This window comes from Eutrigla gurnardus (genome assembly GCF_963514095.1).
Source record: "Eutrigla gurnardus genome assembly, chromosome: 1".
NCBI lineage: Eukaryota > Metazoa > Chordata > Actinopteri > Perciformes > Triglidae > Eutrigla > Eutrigla gurnardus.
Window position 1 is genome coordinate 12,766,089 of NC_139915.1, and position 23,291 is coordinate 12,789,379.

At 42.2% G+C, this 23,291-nt stretch overlaps 1 protein-coding gene across 1 annotated transcript; it reads right to left on the reverse strand.

Moving 5' to 3' along the window:
- Positions 1-1,666: 1,666 nt before the first annotated feature.
- efl1 (elongation factor like GTPase 1) lies at positions 1,667-21,737 on the reverse strand. The gene is made up of 23 exons (XM_084017295.1): positions 21,645-21,737; positions 21,076-21,175; positions 19,904-19,971; positions 19,745-19,829; positions 19,210-19,343; positions 18,293-18,430; positions 17,577-17,788; positions 16,394-16,517; positions 15,458-15,537; positions 14,456-14,592; positions 14,225-14,347; positions 13,676-13,775; positions 13,392-13,531; positions 13,131-13,285; positions 12,608-12,743; positions 12,095-12,226; positions 10,835-10,982; positions 10,105-10,234; positions 9,077-9,203; positions 8,052-8,256; positions 7,045-7,472; positions 2,490-2,674; positions 1,667-2,078 (listed from the first exon to the last, which is right to left on the reverse strand). The coding sequence occupies exons 2-23, from the start codon at positions 21,164-21,166 to the stop codon at positions 1,890-1,892; spliced, it is 3,267 nt and encodes a 1,088-aa protein (XP_083873421.1). The 5' UTR covers positions 21,167-21,175; positions 21,645-21,737; the 3' UTR covers positions 1,667-1,889.
- Positions 21,738-23,291: the final 1,554 nt, after the last annotated feature.

Sequence of the window (23,291 nt, forward strand, 5' to 3'; positions counted from 1 at the left end):
CTGAAAATAGGCTCGTTCAAGATGAAGGCGGAGCCTAAAAGCTGCCATCCCCGTGGACAGTTTCCATCGGCCTTTGAAGATTTGACAGGAAGTCATAGAAATGTAACTTTTTCTATGACTTCCTGTCAAATCTGTTAGACGCGATCTGTAGGCTATCTGTAGTTTACGACTACATTCGCATTTAATTATATTTGTTCATAAATATCTGTGGAAATCAGAATCAGAATAATTTAGAAACTCCTCTGGAAAATGTACAGCTGGATAAAAATATAAAGTTAATAATTACATTAATTAAATTAAATTAAATTTTATAGTGTCAATCAACAGAAATCATCTCAGGACACTTAATATTGAGCAGACTAGAATACGCCGAAAATTTCAAGAGTCAGATACACATTTAATAAGTATAGCTAGTATAACTCAAGTATTCTGACTTCCACATTTCTGAACAAATATAAATAAATGCGAATGTGGTTGCAAACTACAGATAGCCTACAGATCGCGTTGTGTGTTTGCGTTTCAGCAGAGGCATGTGCTGCTGATCAAGATGAGAAGATGGACGGCACTCACGTCTGTACAGTAAATATGAAGCTGCAGCCAGCAGCTGGTTAGCTTAGCTTAGCACAAAGCCTCAAATATTCACACGTTATATCTCGGTTGTTTAATCTGGACAAAAACGGATTCTAACGCATTTGTGAACTTCCCTAAATTTTCAGATCGGATCAGTTAAGTTGGTACTCTGAGGACGTCGCTGGCCAACGATCCTTTTCCAGGTCCGAACTCGACCAGCTGAAGCTGTTTGGGTCGACCTGCTCCCATCCACTGTCAATCAGCAGGTAGCGCCGCCCCTACAGCATCCCCTGCTTTCTGGTCTATTTCTCTGACTGACTCTAAATGGACCATAATTGATTGAATGAACATCATGCAGGACTGCAAGACTTGTTACTAGAGACGGAGAAGACTTCTATACAATCAGAGAGCAGTCGCCCCATGGAGGATGCCATTTTAATCAGTGTTGGCTGGGTTCACACCTGCCCCCCTGTTCACACCAAACGTGTATTTCTCCACGACGGTCCACAAGCGCTTCTGCTCAGCTGTTGTTCAGAGCTATTTTTTTCATTATGGAGTAAATAACCCCATAAAATTAATACGCCATATTTCTGTAACCAAGAAGTTTGTACACTTCTTGTATTTATCCGTTCGACAGAGAGAGAGGGAGAGAGAGAGAGAGCATGGTAGTGCAGATATACCGTTGAAATAAACATTTGTTTATCTACTTTCACATTTATTAAATGTATTGTCTCTTCCTGTTTCCCAGTGCAAGTTTAGATACACAAATATGATCGCATTTGTCAATCGTGGTATTTTATTTTGAAAATTGACCGGATTGTCTCGTGTTTCTTTGTGTGATTTTCTGCCAGAATTGACGCGTTCGCTCGTGGCACACGCAAAAAATAGAGCAGACGCCGAAACGATCGCTTCACGGCGCGGGACATCCCGCGCCTGTTCGCGGCGCTTCCGCGGCCGGTGTGAACCAGGCGTGAGATTTTCAGAATAATAATAATAATTAATATGGTAATATGTCGTATAATGTTCCTTTATGATAGAGATCGAATCCATGTCATACAACCGTAAATCTCTAAAGCAATTATGTCCATAATCCAACTCCAACACATTTGTTTATTCAATGTATTCTCGTATCATAAGAGGCCATTCAATTGGTCAGTATTTCACTAACCTTAAAAGCAGATTTCTCAAATAGAAAACTTTTTGATAAATATTTATTTCTCAATATGTATATTTATTCTGTTGAATTAACTGGCAGACTGTGATGAAGATCTTTGAAAGTAGACTGACTGCTGCCTTGGACGCTGCTGGATATCTTCTGTTTACTTGTTCTTACTGAGTGTTCTCTGCTTCTCTGCATGCTCAACTATCTTCTCCTCCACGTAGAGGCCTTTACGGCGGCGGACAGCGTTCATGTATTTCAGGGACTGATTTGCAGAGTCAGCTTTCTCCCCAAAGTGCAGGTATTCTTCTTCTGTGGTAGGAACCCAGTACGGATCACTGCTGATCACCTGAGAGACACAAATATAGTATGAGACAACATGTCCTGTTGGACCAGCTCTTAACTATGCTGCTATAGGCCTAGAATGCCAGGGGAATTACTACTACTATTGTTAATACTACTACTACTATTACTGTTAATACTACTTCTACTACTAATGCTATTACCAACACCAAGCAGTGTGATGTTGGGACTTTGAAAATGTATTGACTGAAAATCATGAGCGTTTTCAAGTCCTGCTCAATGTGTAAAGTGTCCTGAGATAACTTTTGGTTAACAATATACAGAGAAAATGGGAATTTTCCGGGTAGATTTACTGATAGTGTATAATGGTGATTAATCCACAGCTACCCTCTGATTAATCAGATTCAAATCTTGAATGGTTTGACAGCCCTAATATGAATATAAAAATAAGAATCACCTCCCAGTGGCTGAAGATCAGCTGAGGACTGGCCAAGCCACTGGTCCTCTTGCGGATCTCGTCGGCAAATCCAAAGCTCTCAGCCACAGGTAAGACGGCCTTGATGATGAACATGTCCGTCCCTTCCTTCATCTCTTCATGGAGGACGCGACCCTCTCGCTTCCCCAGCACACCATATACTCGGCCTGGTGGAGGAACAGACACAGATGCAGAACACCTGATCAGAGGCAATTTTCAAGAAATCATTTTACCAACTGGAGACGAATTAAACAATACCCATATGCACATAAACAAGCTAATACTGTACATACATCCTGGCTGTTTTATAGGCGCTTGTTTAACTGTACCTTTACTGGCAAGTGTCAATGTTTCCAGTGTTTTAAAAGGCTTGTGGAATCTGTAATTGATGAATACTGACAAAATAATGACATTTGTAAGTTATTGCTAAAGTTGTACAAGGTAGGTCCAGTATGAAGAGAAGAGAACAAGTCTTAAGATACAGATGGAATGCGAGTATTGCATTCAAACAGACTTGTATAATCTAATTGACACAACATGCATGGTCTCACGCTTGCATCACTCAGCCGTCCAATAATGACTCCCATGTAATAAGGTGATTATAGAACTTGGAAACAAAATTAAAGATATCATCAAAATAAATTCATATTGTGCAACAATATGAATAAAAACTCACAATAATAATTTAAAAAAACTTTTTTGCTCATTGTTAACTAATTTTTCATGGAAATACAGGAGGTCTGACTTATAACCGGAAAACAAGGTGGATGTTACAAAAGCTGCTCCACCACACGCCTCCTATATCCAACCTGTCCGAAGGTCCAGACCCAAACAATCAGGGAGGAGTCCTTGAAAACCTGGACATTATGAGGGATCCAGCCCACCCACACACCATTGTGGAGGTAGATGGTGAGTCCCAGAGCATCACATCTTGTGCTTGTGCAGGGAAGTGGAACTTGTGTCACTTGTTTTGCATCAGGTGTGAATGTGAAACTTAAAAAGGATGTGCAGAAGCCCTACATGCACCATCGGGTGGGCCGGGGACATCATGGACCTTCATTTTCTCGTCTTTTTGAACACTCAAGGCCTGTCAGTCTCGAAGACCACTCGCATGCCCCCCAGAGTTTACAAATACATAAAATGTAAAACCCGAAGGAAAAAAATCCTGTCAGAATAAATAGATAATTTTCTTGCACAGTTACAATCATAACTGATAATGTTGCACTGCATTTCTGTATCTATTGTGCTTGCCTGTTTTGTCCTGACTTGTGGGTAGATTGGCCGCCTACCTAATTGAGTGGCACCTCCTCCACTCCATCCTCTTGCTCTACCTCTCAGCCTACAGATCCACCACATTGCTGGCATCCCCATGCTTCTTGACTTTTCTCTCAGTAAACAGCCATAGTTATTGTATTGGTAAACCCTGGTTGTTTTGAGTCCTTTGTATTGCTTCCCTTTGAGCTGGGGCTGTCACAGTGACAGGCTGAAAGTGAGATGTACACAAATTGACTATATGGTAATTTATTCCCATGCATGCTGATCAGAATAATAATAAAAAAAAAATCTCAAAACTTTTTCACAGCACTGTATATCGATATGTATTTGAATTTGATCTGTTTTACTCTGTATGGGAGGGGGCGGGGTAGATAGTTTCAGTGCTACTGTTTGGTTTGTTTATCCATTATTATTGTTGTGCTTTTCGATTTTCTTGTTAAGAACAATATATTTTTGGAGACAAAAAAAAGAACATGTGACATATAGTTCGACACATCCCTACTGCAACAACTTTTTTTCACAACTGGCAGTTTCTAGACTCATTGAAGACCATTACTTAACTATCTAGATGGGCTGCCAGCTCAGGAAATATCTTTGTAAAGTCCCACTGTATGGTTATGTGTGTACTCTCCACTCTGTTCCGGTCCGACAGCGGCAGATAGCCCCCACCCTAAGAGACTCTAACATAACAAACTTGCTTTGATGGCTGAGGATTAAGTAGCCATTCAGTGTTTCCCCTAGAATTTTTTTCAGGCCCGGTGGTACCCACCGAAAAAACCCTAAACAGACGAGACGTGTGGGATGGTGTATTGGTGCAGTTGGATTTAGTCAGGTGGCACAGCAAGCAGTCTGCAATTCTGCAATTATTATATTTGCATTCAACATTTTTGTTCAACCAGAGTGTATTCAAGATCACAAGGAGAGAGTGACTTATTAAGGTGCTGGTTGATGGAAATGATCAGGGTCCAGAAAAATATGGCTGGAAAATGATGAGCATCACATTAATAGCTACAGATACTGTAAAACACTACAACGACATATGAGTGCATATATTGTCTTATTTTATCAAGTAAAATATAAGTTATAGGTTTACTCAACAGCAGTTAACTCAAAGTTCCACATCTTATCAAAAACAATCCTCCCCCCCGGGGAGGGGGGGCAAACGGGCTTTGGCCAGTTGTACATACGTCATCACGTCCTAATACTACACACACATGGCGTGATGTTGTTTTTAAGGAGCGCCGTCTCTGCTTATATTTCTCGACAACACTCGACCTGCATCAGCGCATGTGCGCACGAGCGGATCTGTGCGAGCAGGCAGCGCGAGGAAAGCGGGTTTTGGACGGAGACACACAGCGGCATTTTTATTATGTAAAAATAAATAATAATGTAATGTAATAAAATAAATATTATGGACCCTATGGACCGGTTCCGCTCACACCACGAGTCTGAAGAGTGCAACAGCTTATCAAAATACAGTGTCAACGTTCCGTGTTTTCAAAGTAGAAAGCGACATCGTGGTGGTTTAACGAGGCGGAACGGCATCAGAACAACATCAAGCGCGTAAAGGACACGAAGAAAAAAGTAGCGGGAGCGCGCGGCGAGGATTGTTGCGGCCGCGCGTCTTGCGGAGCAAGTCTGCTGTGCTGCGTGGAGGCGCTCCTAATGTAAATGATTATTGATTTATGAATGAATTGATAGGTGGCTTATTTTTGGTATATTGATTTTTTTTGTTGGCCTGGCGGCAGGTCTCCTTGGCCTGGCGAGCCGCCAGGCCTGTACAATGGTAGGGGAAACACTGCCATTGATACGTACTTTGTAGTTAATGATCAGCACTAACACCTTACATTTGTATTTCTAATTAGTATTAGGACCGCTTCTGTTCTCACTATACACCAGATCACTAGGTTCTTTTACATCACATGGATTCTCCTACCATTGCTACGCAGATGACACCCAGCTGTTCCTCTCTTTTCCCCCAACCTCTGACACTCACATTGCAACTCGCATCTCGGACTGTCTGGCTGACATCTCTGTCTGGACGTCTGCACATCACCTCAAGCTTAACCTGAATAAAACCGAACTCCTCTTCAACCCAGGGAAAGACTGCCCTCGCATGGACCTGTCGGTCACTGTCGAGGGCATCACAGTATTACCTTCCTCAACTGCGAGGAACCTGGGTGTAATCCTCGATGACCAACTATCCTGCACCCCCAACATCACTGCTGTGGCCCGATCCTGCAGATTTGCCCTCTACAACATCCGCAGGATTCGGACCCTCCTCACAAAGGACGCAACGCAACTCTTGGTGCAAGCACTGGTCATCTCCCGCCTTGACTACTGCAACTCTCTCCTGGCCGGACTCCCGGCCTCAGCGACTAAACCATTGCAGCGTATCCAGAACGCTGCAGCACACCTTGTCTTCAATCTACCCAAATTCTCCCATGTGACCCCCCTCCTCCGTGACCTCCACTGGCTCCCTGTTGCAGCACGTATCCAATTCAAGATGATGACACTGGCCTTCAGGGCCATCAATGGAACGGCACCCATCTACCTTCAAACACTGGTCAAACCTCATGCCCCGAAGCGAGCACTTCGCTCCTCTACTTCAGCTGGCCGGCTGGTACCACCATCGCTGAAATCAAACAAATGTCGCTCAGCAAAGTCCAGACTCTTCTCTGTTCTGGCGCCTCAGTGGTGGAACGAACTCCGACTAATGTCAGGACAGCAGAGTAATTTGCCATCTTCCGAAAAAGGCTCAAGACTCACCTGTTCAGACTTCACCTCGACTCTACATAGCATGACCCACTAACACCCCCCCCCCCCCAAAAAAAAACAACAACAACAACAAAAAACCTTACCTATAGCACTCTGATCATAGCACTGTTGCTCTTAAGGTACTACTTTACTCAGATGAGGACCTAACACTTGTTCTATTTTTAGCTCTTACTTTATCGGCAATGATACGTTGTGGTTTCTTTGTTTCCTTCTTTTGACAAATGTACTTATTGTAAGTCGCTTTGGACAAAAGCGTCTGCTAAATGACCTAAATGTAAATCTAATTATTACTGAGTAATAGTAGTAGTTACTGGGGGGGGGGGGGTAAAAAAAATAAAGACATTGTATCCCTGTATACACTGTGTCCCCGACTTGATAAATAAAAGTGATATATATATATATATATATATATATATATATATATATATATATATATAAACAATATTTAACAAAAACTTAAAGGTGGTTGATGATGCTTTCTTACCCAGGACGTCAGCGGTGGCCATTATCTCGCAGGTATACATGGCAGCCATGAGTCTCTGGGGCTGAGTCTGGAAGGCATGGCGGCAGGCGTCCTTCATGGCAGCGATCAGCTGACCAGATACCGGCCCGTAGCAGTCTGCAGAGGCACCGTCTGTAGCCAGGGAGATGGAGTCTTTATGTTGAGGTGGGGCTGAACACTGAATGTCCCACCTCTCCACGGAGAAACAAACTCCCATCAGGGGCTCCTCACACATGGGCCCTGACAGAGTTGCTAGCTGGAAGCCGCTGACAATGCTATTATCCAAGTCTCGCGTAATGGCGTCGGGCTGAGTTCCAGCCTCGCCAGCTTTGAGTGCCTGGCCCAGACACTGCCACACTGACGGCCGCTGGTAGTCCTCCACACTGTTCAGCAGAATGTTGGGTCCATATCTGAAAACAACAACAGTGACATGATGTACTGCAAATATTTCATTTCTGTTAATACAAATGCCAGGTATGCACCGCAGCCTTATTCTGAAACAACATTTTCATGACAACTTTCATTATAAATCAATGTTTGGTCTTATCTGCTTTAAAGTATTTAAAGTGTTTATTATTTAAGCATCCAGCAGAAACAAGATGACATTACCATTTTGATTCATGTCTCTGTTCGCCTGCTTAATCTATGTCCTATATTCACTACCTTTTAGCTCCTTAGTTGCTGAATGCTCACCTACGTTCACCTGCTAGTCTGGTGCAAAACTAAAACACATAAGCTTATAGAAACAGAAAAAATGGACCTGAACCAGGCTTGTCTCAAATACAGGCCTGGTTCCTGGTTTTGTGTGAATAAACTTCCTTTCAGAAAGGTCAGTCTACTCTGTTTTTATTTTTTTTGTGTTCCATGTGAAACCAAACAGAATATATTTTGCCTCCCCTGATTGATGCCCTTGCTGTGTCTTGGTTCAAATCTGTCCTTGAGGAGTCACAATCCATTTTAACCATGCATGTCTAAATCCAATTGCAGACCTGCGAGGCCCAAAGGCCCAGATACGATCCACAACATTCCTCCATTTCCTCCCCTGCAGCAGGCTCTCCAGCTGGGCCTTGAGTCCAGCGATGGCTTCCATGGTCCTGAGGCTGACGTCAAGACTCTTCCCCTCCTTCAGATACATGTTGATCTGCTCCAGAGTCCGGATCAGCTCTGTGCTCCTCTCCAACAGACTGGTCACTTCTGACAAGGAAACAAACGTAATTGACATTTTAAAATATGTGTTTTAAAAAAAAATCATCATCTAGTATTAATTCACTGGTCTTAAACCTGGTTTCGCTGACACAGCATGCTGGTTTTCTATCCACACACAGACTTAAAAGCATTATAAGCTGCAGGTATAATTCACTCCCTGATTAAAAAAAAAGTAAGCGAGAGTAAAGAGCTGGTCCGTTGTTCTGCGGCCAGGACAGAATCCGCATTGTTCCTTCAATCCGAGGTTCGACTATCGGCCGAACCCTCCTTTCTAGCACCTTGGAGGAGACATTACCAGAAAGGCTGAGTAATGTGATGCCCCTTTAGTTGGTACACACTCTCTCCGTCTGAGCATGGCTCAAGTCGGGCTTCCTCCGGACCGGATCACTCCTGCTTTGCCTCGATTTTTCATAGGGTCTTTTAAACCATTGTTAGGCTGGCCCCTCGCCTGAGACTAATTTGGCATGAGAGACCCCACCAGGAGCACAAAGCTCCAGACAACAGCCCTCAGGGTCATAGGGACACACAAACCTCTCCACCACAGTAAGGTGATGGTTCACAAGAACTTTGTTTGACAATGGTTGTAATTTTCAAGAAATGGCAATTTGACAGAGAGGTTGACCTCAGGCTGTGGAGTTGAGGAAGTAGAATTTGACGTTCTCTCTCTTCATGTAAACAAGAACTTACTCTGCCTGATTCCTTTCACTGGTAGGATTCAGGTGTATTGTCTCTCTCTATGATGATAGGGCCTAGCAGTGTAAAAGCTTTGAATGACACAATATTCAGAGAGCTTTAATTCAGGTCTTACCCTGAGGCAGAGGGATGGCCCGGACGCTGACCGTGGCCAGTCTATTAGGGGTGGTGATGGCAACCAGTCCACTGGGGTCCACATGTAGGGTGTCTGACAAACGGCCCTGAGTTGCCTCCTCTTTCACCTAGCAGGGCATAAATACACACCAACATGTTTGAAAACCAGTAATCTGCACTGAGAGATGATAACTCAATGTAAAAATTGCTAACCCAATAGCCACAAAATGTAAACGATTGGTTCCATGTGCAGGGACACAAACTGTCTTTATCATGGTGGAAACCACATGACTATGCCACATCCAGACCTAGTGACTAGTATTACATAAAAAACATATAGAAGCGGAATTAGGGTGGGTTGTGAGGTGAAGAACACATCACTTTGAACCCCCAGACTGTTGGTGGAAAAAAAGTGTTGTTGTAAAGAGGTTTTGTTGTCTAAAACTTATCTCGTTGTCTAAACCTAAACTTGTTTTCATTGTCTTAACCTAAACTTGTTTTCGTTGTCTTAACCTAAACTTGTTTTCGTTGTCTTAACCTAACCTTGTTTTCGTTGTCTAAACCTAAACTTGTTTTTGTTGTATTAACCTAAACTTGTTTTCCTTGTCTAAACCTAAACTTGTTTTTGTTGTATTAACCTAAACTGGTTTTCCTTGTCTAAACCTAACCTTGCTTTCGTTGTCTAAACCTACGCAGCTGCAGGTGATCGAGGTTTACAAGCCTTCTTATGCTCCACAATAAACAGCAGAGGAGGTGGAGCACCCACAGACATGGTGAAAATGTCTGAGAGTTATTATTGGTTTTGGTTTTGTTGTCTCAACCTAACTAAGTGTTTTTTTATGCCAACATTGGTATTGATGCATAATGTCGTTGAGATTTTCATATAAACTGCGTTAATGATTGTTGATGATTATTACACCGTGGTAATGAAAAACATGCCACTTCGACACACAACGGTCAAAGACAACAGAAAACTTTTTCTGAACTGGTTCTACATGGATATAGACTAAAGTTCAATGGTTGACTGACCTTGTGAATGATGGCTACTTTCTGCTGCTTGCCGAGGTCTTCGTTCACCATGTCCACTTTAGGAGGACGTACCACTGTTTCTCTGAATGGAATGATGGGCTTGGATGCGCTGATCTCAATTTTAGCAAACCTTCAAAAGGACGATAAAAGTGAAATTCCTGTTATTGATGGTTTGTTCTTGACCGTCCACCATCAGCTTCATGCAGTTTGATATTGTTGTGCATTACCTTCATATAAGAACAGAAGTTACGAAACGTAGACTGAAACCGTCTGAGAAGAGACTGAAACCATCTGATTTTAGACTGAAACAGTCTGAGTAGACTGAGACGTCTGACAGTCTGAGAGTAGACTGAAACTGTGACTGAGATTTAAAAATAAAATGTGTCACTTTTAAAGGGCTTGTGTTTTACACAATCATCTAAAAGAAATCAAGGAAACTGTCTCTCAACTTTGTCTTTACTGAATCTATATCGTCATTGGAGAGAACAGCTGTCTAAATTCTCTAAAAGTCTATGTGCCAGTCTGTTTTTCTGAGGAGGCCTGCATCTCCACATACCTCAATCGAGTAGAATCACAGAGAGAAAATCAATGTGATTCAGACACAAGTATGAAGATGGGATACAAGGAACGAAGACTGGAGCACATGCGCATTATGTTATTGTGAGCAATACACCAGGTGGGACTTTCTGGAATAATGATTATGACGTATGGAGACGTCCCACACACTGACCTGTCTCTGAGGTCGTCCAGACAGCGTTGGAGATGGACCTCTCCGGCAGTGACCAGGACGTGTTCTCCTGTTTCCTGTATCAGAACCTCAGCACAGGGATCTGCCTGGTTCAACAGACGCATCCCACGAACCAGCTTCGGCATCTCACCTAGCACACAAACATCCCAGGTGGAAAGTGTATTCATTTGTCTAGATGAGCAAAACGACATAGTAGGGAAGCTGAATAAAAACTAAGGAATATTTGTAGAAACAACTGGAATATTCTCTGAGATTCTCTGACAGTAACAATCCACCATTAACCATAGTGTTGTTAAATGTAACGCGAGTTCTTGGGAGGTAACATCTAACGTGACAGAAAATAAAAGATTGCTGAGACACTCTCATGGGAACGTATATAAGGAAAATATTTAAGCTACCATATTGCATTGATGCTGCATAGCCACTGACTTTCTGTCCGTGACACAAGCTAGAAAGAAACGGAGGCACACCAAACAATTGAGGAAATATTAAATAAAACAGAACATGAGCCACACAGCACAAAAATCCCTTAAATTCCCCCTCCCTTTGTAGTCCCAAAATTAACACACCTCTCGCAACGCACATATCACCGTGGAGATCACAATGTCTTCATTCATTTTTTGGGTCACCGGTTCATTAATCACCTTTTTTTTTGTAACGACAACAAACTAACTAACTAACTTTTTTATACACAAGCTACAGTCCATTTAAACTGTTCCATCCTACTCACTGTGAAGACTCCTCAATTGAGAAGCGTGGCAGGGAGACAGGTTGGTGGAGAGAGAAGAGTGGCAGGGAGACAGGTTGGTGGAGGGACAAGAGTGGCAGGGAGACAGGTTGGTGGAGGGAGAAGAGTGGCAGGGAGACAGGTTGGTGGAGAGAGAAGAGTGACAGGGAGACAGGTTGGTGGAGGGAGAAGAGAGTGTGTTCACGTGGTGGAGGACCCTGGGAGCTGTGTTGTCGGGAGTCAATAGCTACTGACATGATGGGTTAGACAAAGACAGGACCATCGCCCTGGAGACCAGTCTTCATGTCTTATGAGCAAATAAAATTGACATTTTTGTCTCACCTAACACTAGCTAGTCACATAAACCTGAACCTCCTTTGAAGTGTACTTTGAAAAGACACTATACATGTAAGAAGCATCAGTTGACATGGCGTCACTGCGTCACAGTTTGAAATGAGTAGCTCTGACCAAGCTGCATTATTTGATGCATTGGAGTGAAAATGTCCATGACCTACTTGGATGTTTGGGCTCTATGGCGACCCTTACAATGGGCGTGGCCTCAAAGTTGAGTGGGATGAAAGGCGGGCAGGCGGGAGAGGTTGACAGGGTGGCCGACTTCAAGACAGACTCCTCCAGACCTCCGATACCTGATGCAGAGTAGAAGAACATTAACAGCGATGGCAAGGCTACTGGCAGGTATCTCCTTTATAACAACATTAAAGTTTAAATATTTTGTGTTCCCACCCCAAGATTCAGAGCCAGATTGAATGGGTATATCCTGGTCCCATGCTACCTATGATATCCTTCAACCAAGGTTCATGACAATCGGCCAAGTCACTGGTTGCTTCTTCTTCCGTTCTCTCCCTTTCAAATGTATCTTGTAGACCATTCTCAAATTATTCGTGTCGATGTGTAGTCATCCCAGCCCTAATCAGTGTGCTCACCTGATTCTTAAGTGTCTAACCTGGTGAGATGGCCAAATGTGTCCTGTAATGCAACATGCAGAAAGAAGAAAGAGATGCGTTTACCTAGAACATTTCCTGCAGGAACCTCCTCCATCTCCTCCAGCTCTCTGCCCATCAGCAGGTAGAGGTTTTCCATGGAACAACAGGACAGATGTGGCACCTCAGGAACCTGGTCTGAAGACCTACAACCCTCCGGCAGCTGGCAGAAAGGACAGAAGGAATGAGCATCATTAAGGCCATGATTTGTCGAATAACTGTAGGTTTATATAAAAAAGCAGCATATTATCAAATTTGAGAGGCTGGACGCAGCACGCAGGGCTGAACTCTAGTAGCCATGTGCCTGATGTCCACTCTGGTTCAGACTCGCTGCAGGTTTGGCTTCCACAGGTGCCCTCGTCGGCGGCATGTAGGAGAACCCTCCTTACTATCCCAGTGGAGCCGGGGGAGGTTTTCAGCTTGGCTGCTCTACAGGTGCTGGAGGGGACTGTCCAGGCTAATCGGATCAGGCAGCAGTTCTCAGCTCTTTGCAGAGACATAACATACCATAATAAAAAGTTGGTTGATAGTTGTTGATTGATTGGTTTACCATGCTCAGGCCCATTGCCGGGTCATACTTTGGTCCTAGTACAAAGACTTTCTGTCCTCTCTTGACCACGCCACTGTAGACCCGAGCAAATGCTATGAAAGTCTGCTGCTGCTCTTCCTCCTCCGACTTTGAGGCTTTCAGCGTCTCCATTTGAGCTGACAGGGAAAAAACAGATACAAAAAAAGCTGTCTTTTGTCAAAGTGTTTCCAGAAACAAGAAGATGGATGAAAAGCGAATCATGGAGTGCAGGGTCAAGCTAACCCGTGTCGCATTCTACAGGTTGGCCTTCCTGCATGACTTTTTTGTTGCTCTCTGCTGTCGTCTGACCAGCTGCCATTCTGTCAGCATTTCTTTGTCTAGCCAGCTCCCTCCGCTGGCTGATCTCCTCCTGGGTCAATGGCCTATACCCACACACACACACACCCACACCCACACAGGAAGATATGAAAAATATGTGAAAAAGGTTATTATCACTTGACTGTCTGGGAAAACTAGGTTTAGACAGAATTACATAACATATGGTTAGGTGCTAACTAAATGGGTACCTCTGTCTGTTCTGAGGCAGGGCCTTGGTGTCCACAGCAAACATCTTGGACACAAAGACGATAAGAGGATCACTGTCCCCGCTGGAACACTGGCGGAACACTGGGAAGACACCAAGAGCAGGAACGAGAGTCAAACACACACCTGAAATCGAATCAAACTGCGAGCGACAATAAACATATTGAAAGTGGACAGAATTAAATGATTTACATGTATTATTATTTTTGAGTAAGTTGTATGACTGCATCTGCTGACTAATGAATGTCAGTGTTTCTCTAATTGAATCATTTTTATTACTCAATTTATTTTTTTCATGTGGATATTTTTACTATATTATTTGCACATAATTGATGGCCAATACATTCTATCCTGATAGGTCATTTTATATCTTGATAACGATATACAGTATATCAAAATATAACATATTTGCTTGTGATTCAATGAATACATAGTTTATATAAAATAACTACATGGTAAAGCCTACTGTTCTTTACTCCTGCCTGAATTAAAACTTGACTAAAGAAAAGTACTGAGCATCTTATTATGTGTACCTTTCTTCAGCTCTTGTGTCTGTTCAGGTAATGAGTCAAATCGTCTCGCTCCAACACTCATTAGTTTCTCCACCCTCTCTGCCGACATTTCTAAAGGACTGGGTAGTTTCTCACACACCATCGCTGCAGTCTGAATTAAAGAACAACACTCAAATGCACAGACCTTCAAAAGAAGCAGCTAAAAGAACACAAAGTGTTAACAAAGGTGGTAAAGAAACCAGAAAAGGATACAAAGGACAGCCCGGGACAGAGGTAACCACTGGGTGCAGATGGCAGACAGGAGGACTTTGGGGTCGGCGTGACGAGAGTCTCTGGTCATCAACTTCACCCCAAGAGACGTCACCACCTTGTCCACCTTCTCCTTGTCTCTACTCACACGAATAGGACAGATAGTTTTCACATCACACTCGGACCTGAACCTTACATCTTTATACTGTAGATAGAGCTATATATATTTAATTTTTGGTGTGATTTTGAATCCATGAATGGGTTGATGATTTTGGTTTCCATTGATGGTTGTTTTGTCCTCAACAAATTACACAAGATACACCAGGACAGTTTTCAAGTTCACCAAGGGTCTGAACACACATCAATGTGATATATCATTTATCAGATTTACCAGGGAATTGAATTTAAACTATTTTAGCATACAGCTTTATATACACAGCTCGGGATTAATTAAGAGACCACTACAAAATAATAACTTTCTTACTATTTATAGGTATGTGTTCAAGTAAAATTAACATTTTTGCTTTATTCTATAAACTACTGACAACAATTCTTCCAAAATCCAAATAAAAGTATGACATTTACAGCATTTATTTTTAGAATAGAAAATGTCAACTGGTCAAAATAACAAAAAAGATCCAGTGTTTTCAGACCTTGATAATGCAAAGAAAACAAGTTCATAATTATTGTTAAACAACACAATAGTCAGAAATCAATATTTGGTGGAATAACTCTGATTTTTAATCACAGCATTCATGCATCTTCTCTCCACCAGTCCACCAGACATCAACTTCAAGGATAAAATGTTCATTAGCTTCCTAATATATCCCAACCACTGCCAGGTACCATTGTAACGCGATAATCAATGATATACGCCTCACCTGGCAGTGGTCATAATGTTATGGCTGATTGGTGCATCGTTATGACTAAACATCACATTACAACAGAGAAATCATAAAATGGAGAAACCTATCTATGTGTTTGAGGGTTGTATGTTTCACCTACCTCCTAATGACGACAGCATCATATAGACTCCAGATGTTATCCAGCACAAGCTGCACAAACAGCTGCTTCTTTCCTTTGGCCTGCAGCAAACAGGGCGACAAAGACACGACAAGAGTTTGACTGAGCATTGTTTGGTACCTTTTGCTGATGTTGTGGTCTTTCACAAAATGCAACTACAGTGGAACAATGTTTTCTGTTAAAACTTTAAACACACGTCCATATCGTGTTTTTCTCTGGAAGTGCATCATTAAAAATGTAAAGAATCACTCTTTCTGTCAACATCAAATACAAGGAAATAATCAATGTTGGCAACTTCTGGTAAAAACCTTAATTGGATGACGGTCATTGCTCTACATGAATGCACCTGATCAGTGTCTAAATAAAACTTGTTACATTGTCCTACAGGCTGCGTTTTATTTCACTACTGTACCCTGTATGCTGATGATGATCTGCTCTTACATACAAACACTTCCCGGGATTGGTTCAGTCTGTGTATACACGAGTAAAAGCCCAAATCAATATTCTACAGATGTTTACGAAATTACTCTTAATTAATCAAAGCCATTATTAACCATTATCAGTCAGCCCAATGATGAATATGCATTAACATCTAGCTTTATTTAAGAGAAAGAGACTATGCTCAATCAGCTTGGGAACAGAACACCATGTGCATGAATTAGAGGAAACATTTCTCAAAATACCCAACGAATCGAGGGAAGGTTTCTCTTTTGTTGGATTATTATAATATTTATGACCCGAGATTGTTTAAATATAGTACCATAACAGATGTCAGCAAGGGCAGAATCAGTGAGAGGAAGTTGAGCCTGTTATGGTAGTTACAGTTGTAGTATTTGGTCAATTTTTTAATCCATGCATATCAGATTCACAGGGTCAGAGTAAAGAACATGTTAAAGAACTAGAGGATAGTCACATTACCTGAGCTCCTTTCATGATCTTCTTTGCTTTGATGTTGAGGTAGAAATCTCCCCACAGGGTTTTGAGCAGCACCTCTTTCCTGATCCCCATCTTCTGGCTGTAGATGTGGGCAAACTGCTGGATGCTAAAGGACCCAACATCAACTGTTAGTCTTCCATTACCATTTATTCTGCATGTTTACTGTCGCAGAAAGACCTTTTTACAAACAGCTGCATAGTGGAGCTTTGTAGAGGCCTGCAAGCCCGACGGGTCCCGACGGGCCCCGACACAATATGCAAATTCGGGCCGGGTACGGGCCTTAAATTCAATGAATAGCACGGGCTCGGGTCGGGCTCGGGCTTGACACAAGTAAAGTTGGTTTTATGTATTCATGATTTTCATGTCCAATGCGCTATTGTAATGTTGCCTTTATTAGGTGAGCAATACAGTTATTTAATTGTTATTTAATAAATATTCAAAGTGATTGAATTCCTTTATTTCACGGTGCTTACTAAGTTGGCTATGGACAATGATCTCATGTGTGCTGCTCATTTATCTACTCCCGCGGCGCACAGATTTACCGATGTCATATATCCTGACTTTCCTTGGTTACAACCTGCTATTGCGACATCCCGTTATTTCGACATTGAGGTCAAATTAAATTCATGAACGCTTGTCTTTGCATGGGTTAATCGTGTGTTAAAAGTATTATTTGTTTAATTGTTTAATACGGCTTTCTGAGAAACTATTACACGACCGAAGTGTCGGGAAACCGGCATGTCTAAATAGCGGACCCTTTTAGTCGGGCTCGGGCTCAGTAATTGCTTAATTTGTCGGGCCAGGTTCGGGCTAGGGCCTGATTGCCGGGTTTCCGGGTTTCCGGGCCGGGCCTGAAATTTTAGGCCCATGCAGGCCTCTAAGCTCTTGCAACAGGATCAGGGTAAACGTGACGGTTGTCTGGGTCTCAGCTTCCTCTGGTAAACATGCGTCTTAGGTTCTGATGTGGACAAGACTTTACGATATGGCACTATTCATTAAGATCAATCTTAACAGATTTCTGTCAAACAACTCGGAATTGTAGTTGAAATGTCAGGTATAATGGCCCACTTATTCAAAAAATGAAGCCTTCCAGAGACCCGCGGATGCTTTTCTGTAAGAAAAAGACAGCATGTGGACACAGGTCCTATGAGGGATCTAGCCTCACCTGAAGCCCCACCCATCTATGGCGCTGGCAAACACCACATTTCCCTGATCAGGAGAAAAGTAGAGCTCGGAGTCGTCAGCCTCCTCTAGTCCAGCACTCCAGTCGTAAACCTGATCTCCACTAAACGTCCGGCTTTCCGTCTCCTCCTTCTCTTTCTCCGCTCGCTCCTCCAGCACTTTGGATGTGAACAAAGTCCCCGTTACTGCATTCACCTACAGAGAGGACCACAGAGGGTGCAGCGTAAAAAAATTACCTGCGGACCACTATCTGGTGGTCTGAAGGACACTGTATGTAGGGCCCTACGAAATCTGTTTTATTTTTTTCCAGATTCTGTATTATTTTTTTTCCCAAATTCTGTGTTTTACAATTTAGGTGCATTTTTTTTCCACAAAATGTTGTCTAATCATGTAGTTGATGAATCAAAATTAAGAAATTTACTGAGGAAACATTCTAGTGGTTCTCATAATAAGTGATTCTAATTCCTTGTCATTCAGAGACCATGCAAATGTGCATAAATATGTAAGTGTATGTGCAATCATTTATGGAGGAGTCACATATACCACCCACTTTTTCAACCCCCCCCCCCCAGTCAGCACATCTGTCGATCCACTCAACTTTCAGTTGTGAATCCATTCATTTCTGAACGTTTCTGATGTGAGATTCTTTTTGAAAAGGTATTTGGAAAAGAAAAGGTTTCTGTGTTGCAAGCTCCTCACCTGCTCCAGAATCTTCTGCAGGTGAGCGTAAGCTTCCTGAGAGGTGAGTTTTAGCTCCATGATGAGTCTGTCGATTTTATTGATGACCAGAACTGGCCTGATGTTTTCCAGCCACGCCTGACGCAGAACAGCCTGAGTCTACATACAATACACACACACACACACACACACAATAATAATAATAATAATAATACAATTATAATAATTAATAAAATAAAATCAAGTCTTTATGCTTAGCAAAGCTAACTGGCGCCAGCTTCATATAACTGTGCATGTGTGAGGGACGTGCACACATAAATAAAACAGGGCTTGAGCCCCTTTCCTGCATGAGATTTTCTTTGGATTTTTTTTATAAATGGATAAATTCCTGTGTGTGCACAGCCTGCCTTGTCCCCTTAAATATAGATTAAATCAGAATATGAGGCTGTAACATTACTCACACTAACACCAGGTCTCTCTGTGTGTTGGGTACCAGGATGTAACGTTACTCACACTAACAACAGGTCTCTCTGTGTGTTCGGTACCAGGATGTAACGTTACTCACACTAACACCAGGTCTCTCTGTGTGTTGGGTACCAGGATGTAACGTTACTCGTACATACCTAGCTAAGTTAGCTAGCTAGCTAGCAAGACGAGCTAACGGCTGTGTTGGTGACATACACTGTGTGAGACCAGAGATGTAGTTCACTGAGCGGCTTCACACTAAACTAAATGATACGACAAACCTACAACACACAGACTTTCTTGACAAACATATGTGTAATTCATGGTACAGTTCAATCAGAATAAAAAAGTAATTTTTCCCATGCTATCGACTACCGTACATATTTATTAAGAAATAAGGTCCCATGGGGGACAGAGGAGGGTGGGACATAGTTTCTAGAAACAAACAAGTCAGAGGCACCTGTGATATTTACCTGTGGACAGACTCCCTCCACAGCATCTACTACTACGATGGCCCCGTCACACAATCTGACAGCAGTGGACACTTCTGAGGAGAAGTCCACGTGACCAGGTGAGTCGATCAGGTTCACTAAGTAGTCCTGATCTCCTGAGGACACACAAGGCACACAAACCACACAAACACTATTCAGAATCGTAGACAGCAGTCCATCTATCAGGTTTTGATTTAGAGTCATGTCAATAACACTGGAGCTTATGAGCCAACTAACAATCATTTTCATGAATCAGTATGTTCAATTTTTAACGCTACATAAATCTAAACATTAAGTAGTAGACTCATATTAAAGCAATACGAGTCAAAACTACAGATTAAATATATACTATACTTCACTGCTCAAAAAAATTCAATGACCACTTAAATCTCACATCAAATCTTGTGAACATGTGAACATTTCTGCGGTTTAAGAACAGACTTAGACTTTTCTTAGGAACATTCTTTAAAAACATCAACAGCAGCAGTTAACAGGAAGAGAAACTTGAAAGTCTTACCATTAGTGCAATGCAGAGAGATGGCACTGGACTTCATTGTGATTCCTCTGATCTGTTCATCCTCCCTGCTGTCCAGATACCTCAGCTGGAAAATCAACATACCACAAATAAGCACAATAATGACTAAACAACATGACAGCAGCACATTAAGCCACTCACCTTCCCAGCCAGACGACTTGATATGATACCATTACTGGCCACTAAGCAGTCCGCCAGAGTAGTTTTACCTGCAAGATAAGAACATATAAGACAGTCCTTTATACGTCCCATGGTGGGGAATAAACGTCTCTGATTGGCTGAGACCCCGGTCTCTTCTTCGCTGAATGTTGGTGGGAAAAAGAAATGAGGCAGAGTGTATAAGCCTTAATACTATGTGTGAAACTGTAGGTTATCCTGCTCCTCCTTGACGGACAACAATGAACTGTAGATCATTTCTTCGTACAGAAAGGGGGTGGGCCCATAAGACCACCTGTCCCAGCACAGACACGACATCATCTACGGAGTTAACCGCTTCATCACCTGTCTCCCCTTGCACCATAAGAAGCCGGTCCCATCTCATCTGACTCTGAGTCGATGTAGCGAACCGGGCGGTCTGGTCGGTCGTAGTTTTAAGAACCGAACGTTTGATTCGGTCTCCAGTTCACCGTGGGCGGGCCGACATACACATTCAGTGCAAACAGGGAAAGCTGCTTTTACTGTCGGAGCATCGTCGTTCAAAATCGTAAGCACCAGAAACTGTGACAGGTGCATGGTGGGCAGCATTTTTATTATAAAAGGAAGTTCGGCTCCAGTTGCACTCACACCACGAGTCTGAAGCATGCCCGAGTCCTACCCAGAATCCAGCTGGCACAGTCAGAATGCAATCTTTGAGTTGGACACTGAGCCATAATGTGCTTGTGCTCATGCATGAGTAACTGTACCGTGCCAAAGTTCACACATTCCAACCATGAACTGTGCATAGGTTCGGTACGGAGCACTCACACTAGTTAAACATACTGGACTATGGGGGACGAACATGCTTGTGCATGGTACGTAGGGCCTACTGTAGTAGTTTAATCCTGTTAGATATGATGTGTGGGCCATCTTTAGCTTGCGACTACGCTCGGATTTATTTTTGTTGTTGTAAATATCTGTGGAAATGTGTGTTGTCATTGTATTCTATCCTTTTAATGTTTGCCACGTTAAGAACGTTGTAATTGCTCATTTTGATAAGTGCTATGCTGAATAACCTTTATTGTTATTGTTCCTGTTGTTGTTATTATTATCATCAACAGCCACACAAGATATGATTAATATCTGTCAACACATAATATATCAGCCTGTGGACTTACCGTGGTCAACATGAGCCAGAATGCACAGGTTTCTGATGTTGGCAGGGTTTTTCTGCAGTGCAATGATCTTCTCCAGGCTGGTGTGTCCCATGGCCAACACCTACACAATACAACACGTACAGTTAGTATAGCCTGCTTTTAATTTATAGTTTGCTACTGATGCTAATATAGCGATAATTCATTGATACGGTGATAGTACAGTAAGAGTCTCAGTTACAAGCATGAAGTTAATTTACAGACTTTCATTGCGACAGCTATTGACAACAGTATACACAATAGGTAGCTGTCATCGTGAATACATCTTTGAGTAGTTTAAGTCGCCAGTAAACAAGGTCGCTTGATAAACAGAAGCACTTTCGCTAACTAACACGGTTACTGGACAGCTAGTTAGCTAGCTAGCTAGCGAGATGTAGCTGGACGATCCATTTAGACAGTGTTGTTCCGATGTTAACCCGAGTACCATGAACACATTGGGTGAAACCAGACTGGACACTAAATAACGTCCCTCACAGCGACTCTGATAACTGTGAGAAACGCAGAGGCTCATAAAGAGAAGAATCCGAGCCAACCTGTCATCTGAAGTATCCACACTATGGGATTATCACGAGCTGCGCCGCTGTGTCGCATTCAACACAGCACATGTGAGTATTCTCAACTCGCTGTTTTCCCGGAAGTCGTCAGGGCACATTAAAAAGCCCATTGGCTAACACAGGTGCTGCATTCAGGCTACAATAGTAAAAACCGCACAAATGCATCCGACTATAATTGTTTTCCTCGTACCGATGTAATTAGATACAACAATGTAATTCTGATGATAAGATTGGTATATAATTTCAAGGTGTAAATACAGTGGATTATACAGCAATAATCCACATATTGATTACAGCTGCAAATAAACTGTAATAATAGCATTATCATCTGTCATCTATCACTGTCAATAGAAAAAAACCTACACACTGCATATATATATATATATATATATATGTGTGTGTTTCTTTGTATATTTATATATATATATATATATATATATATATATATATATATAGATATAGATATATAGATATATAGATATAGATATATACTGTATATTCACACTTGTCAGTGTACGAATAGCCTTCTTGGCCAAATAAAATTGAATCTGATTATCCTCTTTATGTTCGTGACAGTGAATGTAGCATCTCCACAATGGTGAGATCAGCTGCTCTGTGGCTGCTGGGTTACCAGATATAAGAACATATTTGAAAAGATTCTTTTATAATAAGATTTTTATAAATTATGTCTGAGTGGTCGGGTTTAGATGCTGTTGTCTTGTTCTTTTGTTCATGTTCTTTTTTCATCTCTACATGATTCTTTATCTTTTTTAAATATCTCTACCGGGCTGCACGGTGGTGTAGTGGGTAGCACTCTCGCCTCACAGCAAGAGGGTCCTGGGTTCGATCCCCGGGTCGACCCGGGTTCCTTCTGTGTGGAGTTTGCATGTTCTCCCCGTGTAAGCGTGGGTTCTCTCCGGGTTCTCCGGCTTCCTCCCACAGTCCAAAGACATGCAGGATGGGGATAGGTTAATTGATGACTCTAAATTGCCCGTAGGTGTGAATGTGAGCGTGAATGGTTGTTTGTCTCTACATGTCGGCCCTGCGATAGACTGGCGTCCTGTCCAGGGTGTACCCTGCCTTCGCCCAATGACAGCTGGGATCGGCTCCAGCCCCCCCGCGACCCTGAATACAGGATAAGCGGTAGAAAATGGATGGATGGAAATATCTCTACCTTGAGATGATGTCAGTGTTTTATCTGATGGATGGAAAAATCTCTATAAATAAATTATAAAAATCACAATAGATAGTTAAAAATGTGTGTGATGTATTTGTCTGATACCACGTTAAAGTGGTGTGCTTTCGACGGGTGTATTCTCTCCACGATTCTCTCCATATGATTTCAGTATGTAATTGTAGTGAGCAGGTTTTGAGACAGTAATCAACAACAATATTTTACTGTACTGTATGTAATGTTTCTAATAACACAGAAGAAACTCGGGATCATTAACAAGGTTATTTATTGGTGACTGCAGCCTGCGTGTTGTCTTTTTTTATCAAAACATTATTATACCTTCAAGCATACGGAAAATTATAAACATAGTTGGCAAGGTACAATGATACATATTTCCATCAGTATATAGACAAGCCCTGCACAGCAGTCACAAGTTAACAGAAGGGGGGGGG